This window comes from Manacus candei, unplaced genomic scaffold (genome assembly GCF_025592945.1).
Source record: "Manacus candei isolate 608988 ecotype Guabito, Panama unplaced genomic scaffold, ASM2559294v1 h1tg000106l, whole genome shotgun sequence".
Classification (NCBI taxonomy): domain Eukaryota; kingdom Metazoa; phylum Chordata; class Aves; order Passeriformes; family Pipridae; genus Manacus; species Manacus candei.
The window spans coordinates 1,090,544-1,104,262 of NW_026138154.1; the positions used below are offsets into that span (position 1 = coordinate 1,090,544).

Below are 13,719 nucleotides of genomic sequence, written 5' to 3' on the forward strand. Positions count from 1 at the left end.
CACTCAGTCCATCCATAAGTGACAACACTCCTCGACCCCACCCCAGCCAAAGAACCCCCTGCCAGCAAAAAAACCCCAGAGCTGTGTTTTAAGAAGGGTGATTTTGTGTAAAATCCAGAAATTAATGGGATTTTATCGAGTCTTTTGAGGTCTCTGATGGAAAGAGACAACCCAGAAGTGAATTATTTCCATTTTTGCCCAGCTGGAGACGAGCTCTTGTTAATATATTGTTAATATATTGTTAATAAAGTGACTTGCAGGCATCTGATGGAAGGTCAGAGAACTGCCCCCCACCCTCCAAAAAGCCTCAAAATCGCAGTCAGGGTGTGACTGGAAGGAGGAAATTCCCAGGATCTGCTCCCAGAGATCCCTGGAAATACCCCCCAAGAAAGCTCCAGAGCCTGTGGGTGCCCAGAGCTCCGGGAAGGGGAAGGTGCTGGAGCCAGAGAAGTTGGGGAATCTGGAGTGAGGGTCTCCATGTGGAAGCAATCAGGGAGGAATGCAAGGAATGCTGTGAGCAGTGTGGATATTTGGGCATTCCTGGGAGCCTGGGGTGGATTTCCAAGGGGTTGGGTGGGTCCCTCTGCAGGGGCTCCAATCTGGGATTCATTGAGGGCATGTTTGAGGCTGCACTTCTCAGGAATTCTTCAGGGGGAGTAAAGCAGAGGAGCTGTGCATTCCAGAGGCAAGGAAAGCCGCTCTGCCTGTGCTGTGTCATCCCAAAAAACTGGGTTTCCTATTCTGGGGAACAAAGATGTTTTGGGAGCCGTTTGCAAGTGGCTGTTTAGAGAGAAAACCTACCTGCAAACTCCTCTGGCAGAGCAGCTGCAGCCACTGAGCCTTCAAAATCAGTTGGAGAACTAATCCAGCCCCATCCAGCCATGGGAAAAGTTAACCAGGGAGAACTGTCGTTCTCCTCTTCCTACAGCTTTGCTCTCTGCTGCCCTGGAAAATCCCGAAAAAGCACGACAGGCCTTGAAATTCCCGGTTGAAAGATGGTTCTTCTGCATTCCAGATCTGCAGGGAGGGTTGAACAGGTCCAGCCTTGGACAACTCAAGGCTGGACAGGGCTTGGAGCAAGCTGGGATAGTGGGAGGTGTCCCTGCCCATGGCAGGGGGTGGAACTGGAGGGGCTTTAAGGTCCCTTCCAACCCAACCCATTGTGGGAGTCTGTGATAAATCAGTGATGGGACCTCAGGGCTTTTGGGAACGTGGCAGGGGTAAAGAAATGGGAGCTGGAACAGCCTTTGCCAGTTAGTTGGAAAGTTTCTGGATGAGCATCAGGGCTCTTCTCATATCCAGGCCCCAAATTTCTCTCACCCCGCGTTGAATGCGAGGCTCGGGATGCGTAAGGAAGAGTCCTGACAGATGGACAGCTCTGACAGACAGACACTTCCCAGCTCCCTGTGTCTCTGGGCAGCCCTCCCAGATTTCTGGCTCTAATTGCTTTCCCAGGGCTGACTGATGGAGGTGAGGGCTGGAAGGGGAAGCATGTGCCGGAATCGGGGCCTTTTCCCAGAGAGCCCGACCTCGTGTCTGACAACCCCAGGCTGTGCTTTGAAGCCTCCAGCTCAGTTTTCCTTAAGGATTAAGCTTCCATCCCAATTTGGCCGGATCCCTGGCCCGGGGGGAGCAGTAGGAAGACGAGGAGACATCGTGACTAATTCAAACCACCCCAGCGCCGCCGGGATTAAACGCGCGGCGCACGCGGAGCCCCCGAGCCTTCCCATCCCTGAGCCTTCCCATCCCTGAGCCTTCCAGAACCCCTCTGAACCGCCTCATTATCCCTGTTGGACACTCCTGAGTCCTGCTGCCTCTTGGACAGGCAGCTCTTGCCTGCTTGGAAGTGGTGTTGGATGCACGGAGGAGACGCTTCCCCTCTCCAGCCCCCCGGAGCTGCCAAGGCACGGCCCCTCCTCTCCCTGGCAGACACGAGCTGTGCTCTCTACATGCCTTTTTTATTTTAATATTTCATTTTTTCTAACGTGAAAAACAGCTTCCACGTGACTTGCTCTAACCTCAGGCACTTGCAGTCGGAGTTGTCACATTACAAAAGGAGGAATGTGTCGTTCCAGGGCCGTTTGTAACTCAGTGTTTAGCAGGAAAACTCGATTTTTTTGGGGCTCTTCTTCTCCTCCTCCAAGGATGAAACACTTCAAGCCCAACACTGGCTTTGTGTGTGCAGCAGGATAAAACTTCCCAGCTTATTTATTGCTATTGTTTTCCTACAGTGCCTTAGTCACATCCAGTGGGTCATAATCTGGTGTGAAAGCTGAACTCTCACATGGAAGAATAGATGGGACGTGCTTTTCTCTGCAGATTTCTGTCAAAAAAACCCTCTTGCAGCCAAGGAATGTCACCAACAAGGCCATGTAGTAACTGTAAAAGGGTGATAAATGTCCTCAAAGTTTCCTCCACCAAAGAAATTCTATCCCCCCAAACATCTCACGAGGCTTTAAGACGGGGAATGTTAAAGGTTAGGCAGATTTTAGGATGTGAAAAGGGTTTAAAGGGAAGCAGTAACGTGAAATAATGATAAAAAAAAGGGTATGGAGATCTTGGAAAAGTGGAGTATCTGAAAGAAAAATTTTTTCAAAGAGAGAGAGTTCTCAAAGAAAAGGAGATGTCAGGAATTCTGCCCTCACTCACAGTCTCCTGGGCTGTGGTGGGATGTCCTGGAGGAAGGATGAAGCTGGAGATGTTTAATTGGGGTGGATTCCTTAAGGAATGGGTGGGTGCCTTTGGTTTCTGTGGAACGAGGTTGAGGTTGGATCTCAGGGAAAGGTTCTTCCTCCCCAGAGGGTGGGTGGGCACTGCCCAGGCTCCCCAGGGCAGTGGGCACGGCCCCAAGGCTGCCAGAGCTCCAGGAGGGTTTGGACAGGGGGGGATTGTTGGGGTGTCCTGATGATCCCTGGGGGTCCCTTCCCGCTCAGGATATTCCAGGATTCTACAGAAATCCTGCTGCATTGTTGCTGTGGATGTTTCTGTGTTTGTAGGGGACAAATGAAGCCCCAACTCCTTAAATAAAGAGGGGCAGGGGTGGAGAAGAACGAAGGAAAACCCTGGGGAACATGTCCAGAACTCATGGATAACACTCTGATGGACAGGGGGGATTTGGGGTGTCCTGGGCAGGGCCAGGAGCTGGTCTGGGTGATCCTTGTGGGAATATCCCAAGATATTCCATGATTTTACTCAGTGTGTTTAACCGGAACCGGCAACTTCTGACCCGACTTTTCTACACCGGGCCGGCGAAGCTTTGCCCGTCCATCCCACGGGAGCACTTCGTATCCTGGGATTTTGGAGGGGTGGGATCCCTGGGTGATGTTTTCTCTTCCTTCCCCCCCCAGTCCAAACGTGCAACGTGAGGTGCATGAACGGGGGGAGCTGCTCCGAGGAGTCGTGTCTGTGCCAGAAGGGATACACCGGCACCTACTGCGGGCAGCGTGAGTGCGGGAATGCCGCGGGAATGCCGCGGGAAGGGCAGGGAGGGCACGGGCACTCGGGGATCTGGGAATGCCGTGGGAAGGGCACGGGAATGCCGCGGGAAGGGCAGGGAGGGCACGGGCACCCAGGGATCTGGGAATGCCACGGGAAGGGTACAGAGGGCACGGGCACCCAGGGATCTGGGAATGCCATGGGAAGGGCACAGAGGGCATGGGCAGCCAGGGATCTGGGAATGCTGCGGGAAGGGCACAGAGGGCACGGGCACCCAGGGATCTGGGAATGCCATGGGAAGGGCACAGGTACCCAAGGATCCAGGAATGCCACGGGAAGGGCACAGAGGGCACGGGCACCCGGGGATCTGGGAATGCCATGGGAAGGGAACGGAGGGCACGAGCACCCAGGGATCCAGGAATGCTGCGGGAAGGGCAGGGAGGGCAAGGGTACCCAGGGATCCAGGAATGCCACGGGAAGGGCACGGAGGGCACGGGCACCCAGGGATCTGGGAATGCCATGGGAAGGGCATGGGCACCCAGGGATCTCTGTGGGAAGAGGGCACCTGGCACTCACTGAGGGGTTGTGGGATGGCAGCTCCATGTTCTCCTCCCCTCTGGAATCTCATCCTTATCCCCTTAGCAAGTATAGATTTATACCTGCCTATATATATGATATAAATTCACTACAAGTGTAAATATAGTGGATATCATTTCATTATAAATATATATTAGCTTTAAATTCGCTATAAATATATATTTGAGATAAATTCATTATAAATATAGATTAGATAGAAATTCGCTATAAGTATAAAAATACAAATGTATATATAATATAAATATATATGTATTGGTTAAAATTCTTCTGTAAACAGCATTTTCTTTGGGAATGGGCTGTTTGATGTCAGCTCTCCTTTGGAATCTCATCCTTATCCCCTTAGCAAGTACAAATATATCTGTCTATATATCTCTATTTATTTGATATGAATTCACTGTAAGTGTAAATATACTAGATATAATTTCAAGATAAATATATATTAGATGTAAATTCACTGGAAGTATAAAAATATAAAAGTTTATACAATATATAATATAATTATATATGTATATTAGTCAAAATTCCTCTGGAAACAACCAAATAATTCAGATGTTTACTTTAATAATACTGCAATAATGTAATAATATAATATTAATTATAATATATTAATATAATAAATATAATAAATATTATTAATATGATATATTAATATAATAAATCTTATACTTTAAACCATGTATTTATACTATAAAATGATGAATTAATATTATTTATATAACATAAAATTCTTTCTAATAGAATTATTTATTACACTTATCAACACTTGAATTGTATTTATTTATAACAATTATTTGCAGTATTTATTTCTCATTAATTATCATTAATTATTATTAATAAATTGATATATCAATAAATATATATTAATTAATAAATACACTAAATATTATATATTATTATTTATATAATATAAAATTCTTTTTAATAGAGTTGTTTATTACATTAAACAACACGAATTATATTTATTTATAACATAATTATTTGCACTATTTATTTCTCATTAATTATTATTAATAAATTAATATAGCAATAAATACATTAATTATATATTTTATATATTAATATATATCAATAATTTATATATTAATTAATAAAATAATTAATAAATATACTAAATATTATATATTATTATTTATATATTATTTAATAATACATTTTAATAAGCATTTCTTTTAACAAGCAACCACCAACAATGTCTCTGAGAGAATCTCTGATCAATCAGAACTTTCCAGGCAAATTCCCAATCCCTGGAATCAATGTGGGAACCCCCCAAAGTTCTCAGGGAAGCCAAGGAGGACTTTTAAAAGCTGGACAAACCCCCCTCCCATTCCCCCTAAACTTCCCCTCAGCTCCCACTGCTCCATCGGTGCCGCGACTTTCCCAAAAGTCCAAACGGAGCCGGAGGCACCAGCTGGAAAATTTCATCCCAAACAGCCAAAAACTTGGGAAAAATCTGAGTAACAGCAACCCCCGGGCTTGGAAGGGAGCGTGCAGGGAGCCCTGGGTTACGTGCAGCTCCCGGCTCCACCTGGAATGTCCTTGGGAGAGGGTTCAGATGCTGGCAGGACATCGCCGGGAGGGTGGGAACGCCGGAGGCTCCCGCTGGCAGCATCCCAAAGGAGCACATTCCGGCCGCCTCGGCTCCGGGATGGATTCGGGTCCCAGATGAGGCTCTACCTGGGCTCTGAGCTGGCCACAAAGCACAGGCATTAGGTTGGATTATTGACATCAGGAGATGTGTGTTGAAGTCTGTGTGTTCAGGGTTCCCATAAATTCCCCAGTTTATGGGAATTTTTGCTCGGATGGCCCGGCCTGAAATGACAAAATCGGGTCCAAAGCGTCTCGTGGTTACGGGATGAGAAGTCCCCGCTCCCTGTGGTGTCTCTGGATCCTCCTCTCCACTGAGGCTTGTCCTGTGCAGGGCCAGGAGTTGGACTCCCTGATCCTTGTGGGTCTCTTCCAAATCTGGATATTCCGTAATTCCAGGATTCCAATCACCAACCTCCTCCTTTGACTCCCGGACCGTCCACCGCAGTTTTTGGCAGGTCCCATTTTAAGCCAATGAATATTTAAAAAGTCCACGTGCTGCTCAGGCTGCTCCTTCCCTGCTCTGGGGACGTGGGACTAAATTCCTGACTCGTCTCCCATTCCTCACATTCCCACACACTGTCATTCCTTAAACATTTTCCCGTCTGCGTTTCCTCGTTCGCCACCAATCCATCCCCGGCCCTGACATTTAAATCCCGGTGCTGACCCCAACAAACCGAGATTCCAGAGCTCAGGAAATCCTCTGAGGGTTTTATAGCCTCGTCATAAACGGGCAGGATGCAATTTTCCAAGGAAAAAAAAAAACAAAACCAACCAAAAAACCAAAACCCCTCAGACTTTTCCCAGCGCGGAGGAGGCTCCAGGTGGGCGAATGGGGTGGAGGTGGCACTGCAAGTGTTGGCAGCACGGATGTGGCTGAACCTCAGCTCTGTGGGTTCACCAGGAGCAAAAAAAAAAAAAAATCATGGATTTCTCCTTGTTTTTTTCCCCCCCTCCAGCTGTCTGTGAGAACGGCTGCCAGAACGGCGGGAGGTGCATCGGGCCCAACCGCTGCGCCTGTGTCTACGGATTCACCGGCCCCCAGTGCGAGAGAGGTAAGGGACATCAGATCAAATTAGAACATCAGGAGGTGTGTGGTGAAGTCTGTGTGTTAAAGATGCTCCGTTTATGGGAATTTTTGCTCGGATGGCCCAGCCTGAAATGATAAATTTGGGTCCAAAGTGTTTCGTGGTTATGGGATGAGAAGTCCCCGCTGCCTGTGGTGTCTCTGGATTCTCCTCTCTGCAGTTTGTTTTGTTGCTGAGGACAAAAAGGGTGTTTTCCCATCGTTGCTGAGGACAAAAAGGGTGTTTTCCTCTTGGGCATGTCCCTCTTTTTTGTCTTGGTGGCCTGGGAGAGGCTTAGAAATGCCAGGAAGCTCCTCCCGAAGAGAAGGGGACGCCCGTCGGTCCCTTCCTGATCACTGAGAGGGAAAGACCAGAAACCAAAATGTTTAAAAGTGCCAGGGGGGGAAATCAGGTTTAGATATTGGGAAGGAATTCCTGGCTATGGGGGGGGGTGAGGCCCTGGCACAGGCTGCCCAGAGAAATTGTGGATGTCTCTTCCCTGGAAGTGTCCAAGGCCAGGTTGGAGCAAGCTGGGATGGTGGGATGTGTCCCTGCCCATGGCAGGGAGTGGGACTGGATGAGATTTAAAGTCCCTCCCAACCCAAACCAGTCTGAGATTCCCTGATTTTATGATGGGATGACCCCACTGGGCAGCCAAACACCCAATCCTACATCTCTCTCAGCCCCATCTCCCTTGGGATGGGCAGAAGGCAGATGGAAGTCAGGCAGGGACATGGATGGGGCTGATGTCCCCATTTCAACAAGGAGAGCAAAAGCTGGGTGTGGGAGCCCAGGAAAACAAGGAATTGATTCACTCCATCCCAGGGAGTGATTCCTGGGAATCAGCACCTGTAATGATGGCTTGGGAAGACAAAACCTCAAGGAAAGGAGGAGGAAGGGGGGGATATAAGACCTTGTACCCCTTTCTCCATCTTTCCCTGAGGATTTATTGTGAGCCTGACAGGCTGTGGCACCCCAAGAAGGGCTCAGAGCAGCTCTGGCAGAGCAGGGACGTTGGAGGAGTCAGGGACCACCCAGAGTCCGGGAGCACATGGAAAATGCTGCTGTGAGGCTTGGCCAGCTGGCACAGGAATTCCAGCAGGCAGTGGCAGCTCCCTGGGAGAGCTCCGAGCTCCCCCCCTCAGCAGCACCATTTCTGCAGCCTCCTGCCTCTCCTATTACAGAGAATCCAATAAGGACTCAATTTATTGCCTGATTTTGACGTGTCTTGGGTGCCTCTGGAGACAGATGCTTTTGGGTGAAGGAGGTCAGCCCTCAAAAATGAAAACTAATGACATCACCAACACCAACAGCTGATAATTTTCAAACGACCGCGGACCTCAAACCCCAAAAGTCAACATGAATTTAATAAAAGGCCAAGAGCCAGTACTCTTGTACTGAGAAACAACACCTTGGCAAAGTTATTTTGATGGCTCAGGACCACGTTTACTCGAAAAAGTTTGAAAGCCGTGACCAGAACATCGAGTTTTTCCATGAAAGAACCTTATTTTAGTTAAAAACGCCACGGAGGGGAGCACGAGCCAGCTCTGGTTCGTTGTAAAGCTCCCGTGGTTTGGTGCCAGTGGGAAGCTGCTCCAGTGGGAAGCAGCTCCAGTGGGAAGCACAGTTTGCCCTCGTAGGGATGCGTGGCTTTGCTGAGGGGCTGGATCATGTTCATGTTTGGGCACCGTGGGTACAAAAACACTTGAATCACAGAATCTTAGAACCAGCTGGGTTGGAAGGGACCTCTGAGATCATCAATCCAAGCCTTGATCCAACCCCGCTGTGGTTCCCAGCCCATGGCACTGATGCCACATCCAGTCTCTTCTTAAAAACCTCCAGGGATGGAGAATCCACCCCTTCCCTGGGCAGCCCATTCCAATGGCTGAGCACCCTCTCTGGAAAGAAATTCTTCCTGATATCCAACCTAACCCTCCCCTGGCACAGCTCCAGACCCAGCCCTCTTGTCTTGCTGATGGTTGCCTGGGAAAAGAGACCAACCCCCCCTGGCTCCCCCCTCCTGTCAGGGAGTTGCAGAGAGTGAGGAGGTCTCCCCTGAGCCTCCTCTTCTCCAGGTTGAGCCCCCCCAGCTCCCTCAGCCTCTCCTCACAGCACTTGTGCTCCAGTCCCTTCCCCAGCCTCGTTGCTCTCCTCTGGACCTGCTCCAGCCCCTCCATGTCCTTCCTGAGCTGAGGGCCCAGAACTGGACACAGCACTCCAGGGGTGGCCTCACCAGTGCTGAGTCCAGGGCAAGAATCACTTCCTTGGCCCTGTTGGCCACCCTGTTCCTGAGCCAGGCCAGGATCCATTGGCCCTCTTGGCCACCTGGGCACACTCTGGCTCCTGTTCAGCTCCCTGTCAATCCAGGGTTTGGCCGAGACACAAAATCTCTCCCTTTCCTTTCCTGTTGGACGTCTCTGATATGATTTTTGGCGAGGCCCAGGGTGGCACGGCTCAGAAATGAAACCGAAACACCGCCGTGCAAACTCCCCGAACGAAGATCAAAGCTCCCTGGAAACGCTCCGGTTCTCTGGCCTCTCGCCTTCCCCCCGAGCTTGGGCTCGTCCTGTTTTAACTCCATGGCCAAGGATTTGGGCTGTTCTTGCCTCCAATGTTTTTTTTTCCGTGCTGGGGCTCCTTGGCCAGGTGATTTAGGGGGTGAGATGGGAATAACAGTTGGTTTCTGGTAGCCCAGGCATCGGCCAGCCCTGCTTAAACACACACAGCTCCACGGGCTTGTGCAACATTCCCTGGTTTGGAAAAGTATCTCCTGAACCTCCCGGTGCAGGTGCCCCATAAAAGGCCTCTGCTGTGGTTGGAGCCTCACATTTTATTGGCTGCAGAGAAGGGAAAGTTCTTTAAAAGCCTCCACACACCACGTTTGCTGAAGGAACCTTTCATTGTTCCAGTCTCCTGCTTTTGTAGAGTCACAGAGTGGTTTGGGTTGGAAGGGTCTTGAAGCCCATCCAGTTCCACCCTAGAGGTGTCCAGTGGACACCTCCCACTAGACCAGGTTGCTCCAGTCCCTATCCTTGAACATTTCCAGGGATGGGGCAGCCTCAGCATCTCTATTTCAAACCCAGATCTTGTTGGGGGCTGCAGTTATGGATCCTCCAAGCCCTCTCCTTGCATTGCTTCAGTCATGGCAGGTTTTCCTGATTGTCCTTCTGAAGATCCCTTCCCCTAAACCCCCACAAATCCAAGCTCCAGGGCTGTGTCTGTAGAGCTCCTCGCCGAAGTGTTGAGGCTCATAAATTGAGGCAGGCATTGGCTGTGTGTGTGAACAGAGAGCTGGAAATTCCTCAAAGAAACTTCTGGATCCAGCAGGGCTGGAAAACCAACCGTCCCGAGCGTGGAGGGAGAAAGGGAAGAGACAGGGAAAAAAGAAGGGGGTCTGAGCAGGGGCCGACTTTGGAGACATCTTGTAATGTATAAAATTCTTTAAATAAAGAGAGCATTTTTACAAAGCCTTTGGAGATTTGGCTTAGCCCAGACTTGTACTAAGAGACAAAACAAGCTCTCCAGCTGTGTACACACAGCTCCTCCCTGCCAAGACAAACAGAGCCCTCGCTCTGCCGGGAGATGTTAAAAGTTACACTTTTCTCCAAGAGGCTCCTGGCCGGGCAGATTGGGGGGGTTTGGAGCCAGGTGAGGGGCTTGGGAATGACCTTCCAAGGATCATTAGCGTGGCAGGGAAGGTTTAACCCTTCCAAGGAGAAAATGGGTTCCTGCTCCATCCCTGAGTTCGTTAGGAGGAGTCCCTAAGCACCAGATTTGCTGGAGATGGGACCACTGCTGGATTTCTTTGAGGTTTGAGGTGTTCAGGGGCATCCTTGGGAGTCTCCAGTGGCAGGAGACTCAAGTAACAGGCTTGGATCATCTGTAGCTCTCATTTTAGCTCTAACCCTTGTTCCCAAAGATTTTTCTGAGGGAAGATTAATTCAAAGCAGAGCCTGAAACCCACTAGAAGGGTTTTCTTTATACTCATAGGTGGAAAGGATGAGTTTCATCATAGAATCCTGGAATATTCTGAGTGGGAAGGGACCCACAAGGACCATCCAGTCCAACTCCTGGCCCTGCCCAGCAGGACACTGTTGACTCATTCAACTTGCTCCCAACCAGGACCTCCGGGTCCCTTCCCATGGCACTGCTTTCCAGCCTCTCCTTCCCGAGTTTGTCCAGTTGTCCCATCCCAGGGGGCAGAATCCAGCACTTGTGTGTGTTAAATTCCACACCTCTGGTGATTCCCAGCCCTCTCATTTATCCAGGTCTCTCTTCAGGGCCTCTCTGCCCTCGAGGGAGCCGACAGCTCCTCCCAGATTTGTTTCATCACCAAACTCCCTCAGTGTCCCATCGAGTCCTCGGCCTTTTGGCCAAGATCCTGGGTAGGGGGAGGGATCACAGAGGGATCACCAGTTCTGCCACAGGCACATGGACCTCTCTGCACTTCAAAAGTGAGATAACGAGTGAGGAGCAATGGCCAGAAACTAAAACACCAGAAATTCCACCTCGACGTGAGGAAGAAATTCTTCCCACGTGGAGAGCACTGGGGAGGGTGTGAGGCACATTCCAAACCCACCTGGGGCAGTTCCTGTGTCACCTGCTCCAGGTGACCCTGCCTGGATGATCTCCAGAGGTCCCTTCCAACCCCAAATATCCCAGGATTCTGCCAACCCCTGAACCCCATCTCTGGAGCATCACTTTGGACCAGCGAGCGCTGAACGTGCCCGTGTTGGTAAAAAGAAGTCACCAATCCCCCCAAATCCACCCAATATCAGATTTATTTCGGGGTTTTCACTTGACTTTCTTTCTCTGCGACCACAAAAAGAAATCCCTTGGCTTTTAAACCGGGATAAACTGAATTTCTGAGGATAAACTGAATTTCTGAGTGCTGGGAGCAGTGGGGGCTCCAGTAAGAGGCTGCTTTGTACTGGGAGCAACCCGAGCACCTTCACACTTCATTCAGGAAATTCTCCACTTCAGAGGGAAATACCTTAAGAGAGAGGTACTCTCAGAACCTCGGCATCATTTCCTGCCTCCCCCTGACATCTTCAGGGATGAGGAACTAATGACTGCATTGTACAAGCCCAGCAGCCTCTGGGAACGTGAACTCCCATTACATCAGTGTGGGAGGAAAAAGCTGCAGCCCAGAAAAAAATGAAGCTGTGGGGGGACAGAGGCCAAATTTTTTTTTTTTTAATATTATTATTATTTTTTTAAATGGTTTTACGGCAAAAAATGAAGCGTTTTGATGTCATGTCTCTGATTTCACCCTCCTGCAAGTAGGAAAAAATGAGGTGTAATGACCTGTTTGGCTCAGGTGGTGGTTTGAAGCCCTTCCTGTGGTGCCAAGGATGAGGTTTTAATTTGGGTTGTTGGGGTTGGGTTTTTTGTTTTTTTTCCATCTCTGGGGATGCCATGAAAGAAAATCTTCTTTTCCTCTGGAGAAAAAAAAAAAAATAGCTTTTTAAGAGTAACATCCCCCAGCTTTTGGAGGTTCCTCTGATCTGGCTGGTTCAGAAAGGCCCTGGGGGTGTCTCCATGTCCTCTCCTCTCCCTGGTTTCCAAAAATTAGGGATGTTCTTGAGTGCAAACACTCTCCACTGAGCTGGAAGGCAGCTGTGCTCTTGAAGCCTCGGAATTCCCAAGTCCCATATCCCAGGAAGAGCCTTGGAAGGGATTGTGTCCACGTACAGATCCCATCATCCAGGATTCTGCTTCCATTGAGACCCAGCTTTTTCTATTTTTATAGAAATATGTATTTATTCCAGCACATATAACACAGGGATCCCCTCTGAGGTGCACTCAGGGAGCATTTCTGAGCCTGTGTCTGTAGATTCACCAAAATTTCAAAGGGATTTTCAAAATCCCTTCGAAATGCTAATTTCCATTAGCATTGAGTCAGATTAGTGGAAGCCCCCCCCAGGTTGGCACATTTTTATATGTTTTACCAATTTCTCCAAGGTCTTGGCTGCCCAGAACAATTCCTCTCGTAATTCCATTTAATTTCCATCCCTCTGCCACTCACCCTGAAATATTTAAGGCCTGGAATAATTTATAAGGATTTTTTTATTTCTATGATATAGAAATAATTTATAGAAATAAAAAATGGGTGGTCCAATCCTGCCAGTCAGCCTTGTCCAAGGGAAAGCTCAATCCTGATGGATCTGTCCCATTCCCTCCAGCTGCAGCTACTCCAGTGACAGGCACCCCGTGCCACGTGTAAACAGGCCAGAATCCCATCCAGGATTCCAGCTTGGAACACACAGATGGATCCAGAGGGTGTCTCAGCACAAGCTGCACTTTAATCTACTCACATTTCCAGCTGCTGGGAATGTTGCAGGATACCCCATTACTCTTCCTTGGAAGGCCTCTCCAACCTCCCCCCTCCTGAGTTATTCAGTGGCTTTGTTGCAGATTTTTCCTCTCATAATGATTTTTTTTTCCCCCTCTCCATAAATTTCCAGCCTCATTTGGAAACCAACCCCCAGGATGAATTTGTGAGGAAAAGATGGGGAATTCATTAATTTGAGCTGCCCAGTTGGGTTTTGGTTTGGGGATAAATCTCAAGTTGGCAAAAATCCTCCATCCATGCCCAGCTGCTCCAAGGGCTGCTCTGGAACCAGGATGGGAGAGCTGGAGGGGTTCACCTGGAGAAGGGAAGGATCCAGGGAGACCTGAGAGCTCCTTCCAGGGCCTAAAGGGACTCCAGGAGAGCTGGAGAGGGACTTGGGACAAGGGATGGAGGGACAGGACACAGGGAATGGCTTCAAAGTGAAAGAGGGGGAATTTAGGTGGGATATTGGGAAGGAATTCCTGGCTGTGAGGGTGGGGAGGGACTGAGATGGATTCTCCAGAGAAGCTGTGGCTGCCCCATCCCTGGGAGTGTCCAAGGCCTGGTTGGAGAAGAGAAAGTTCCAAGGAGACCTGAGAGCCCCTTCCAGGGCCTGAAGGGGCTCCAGGAGAGCTGGAGAGGGATTTGGGACAAGGGATGGAGGGACAGGACACAGGGAATGGCTTCCCACTGCCAGAGGGC

At 49.3% G+C, this 13,719-nt stretch overlaps 1 protein-coding gene across 1 annotated transcript in view; it reads left to right on the forward strand.

The window, feature by feature from the left end:
* The window catches only part of LOC127461445 (fibrillin-2-like), a 108,843-nt gene that overhangs the window by 15,223 nt on the left and 79,901 nt on the right, over positions 1–13,719 (forward strand). Inside the window, exons 4-5 of the mRNA XM_051769264.1 lie at positions 3,348–3,443; positions 6,576–6,671. Of these exons, the coding sequence (XP_051625224.1) occupies positions 3,348–3,443; positions 6,576–6,671 (192 nt within the window). The remainder of the gene's footprint in view (positions 1–3,347; positions 3,444–6,575; positions 6,672–13,719) is intronic.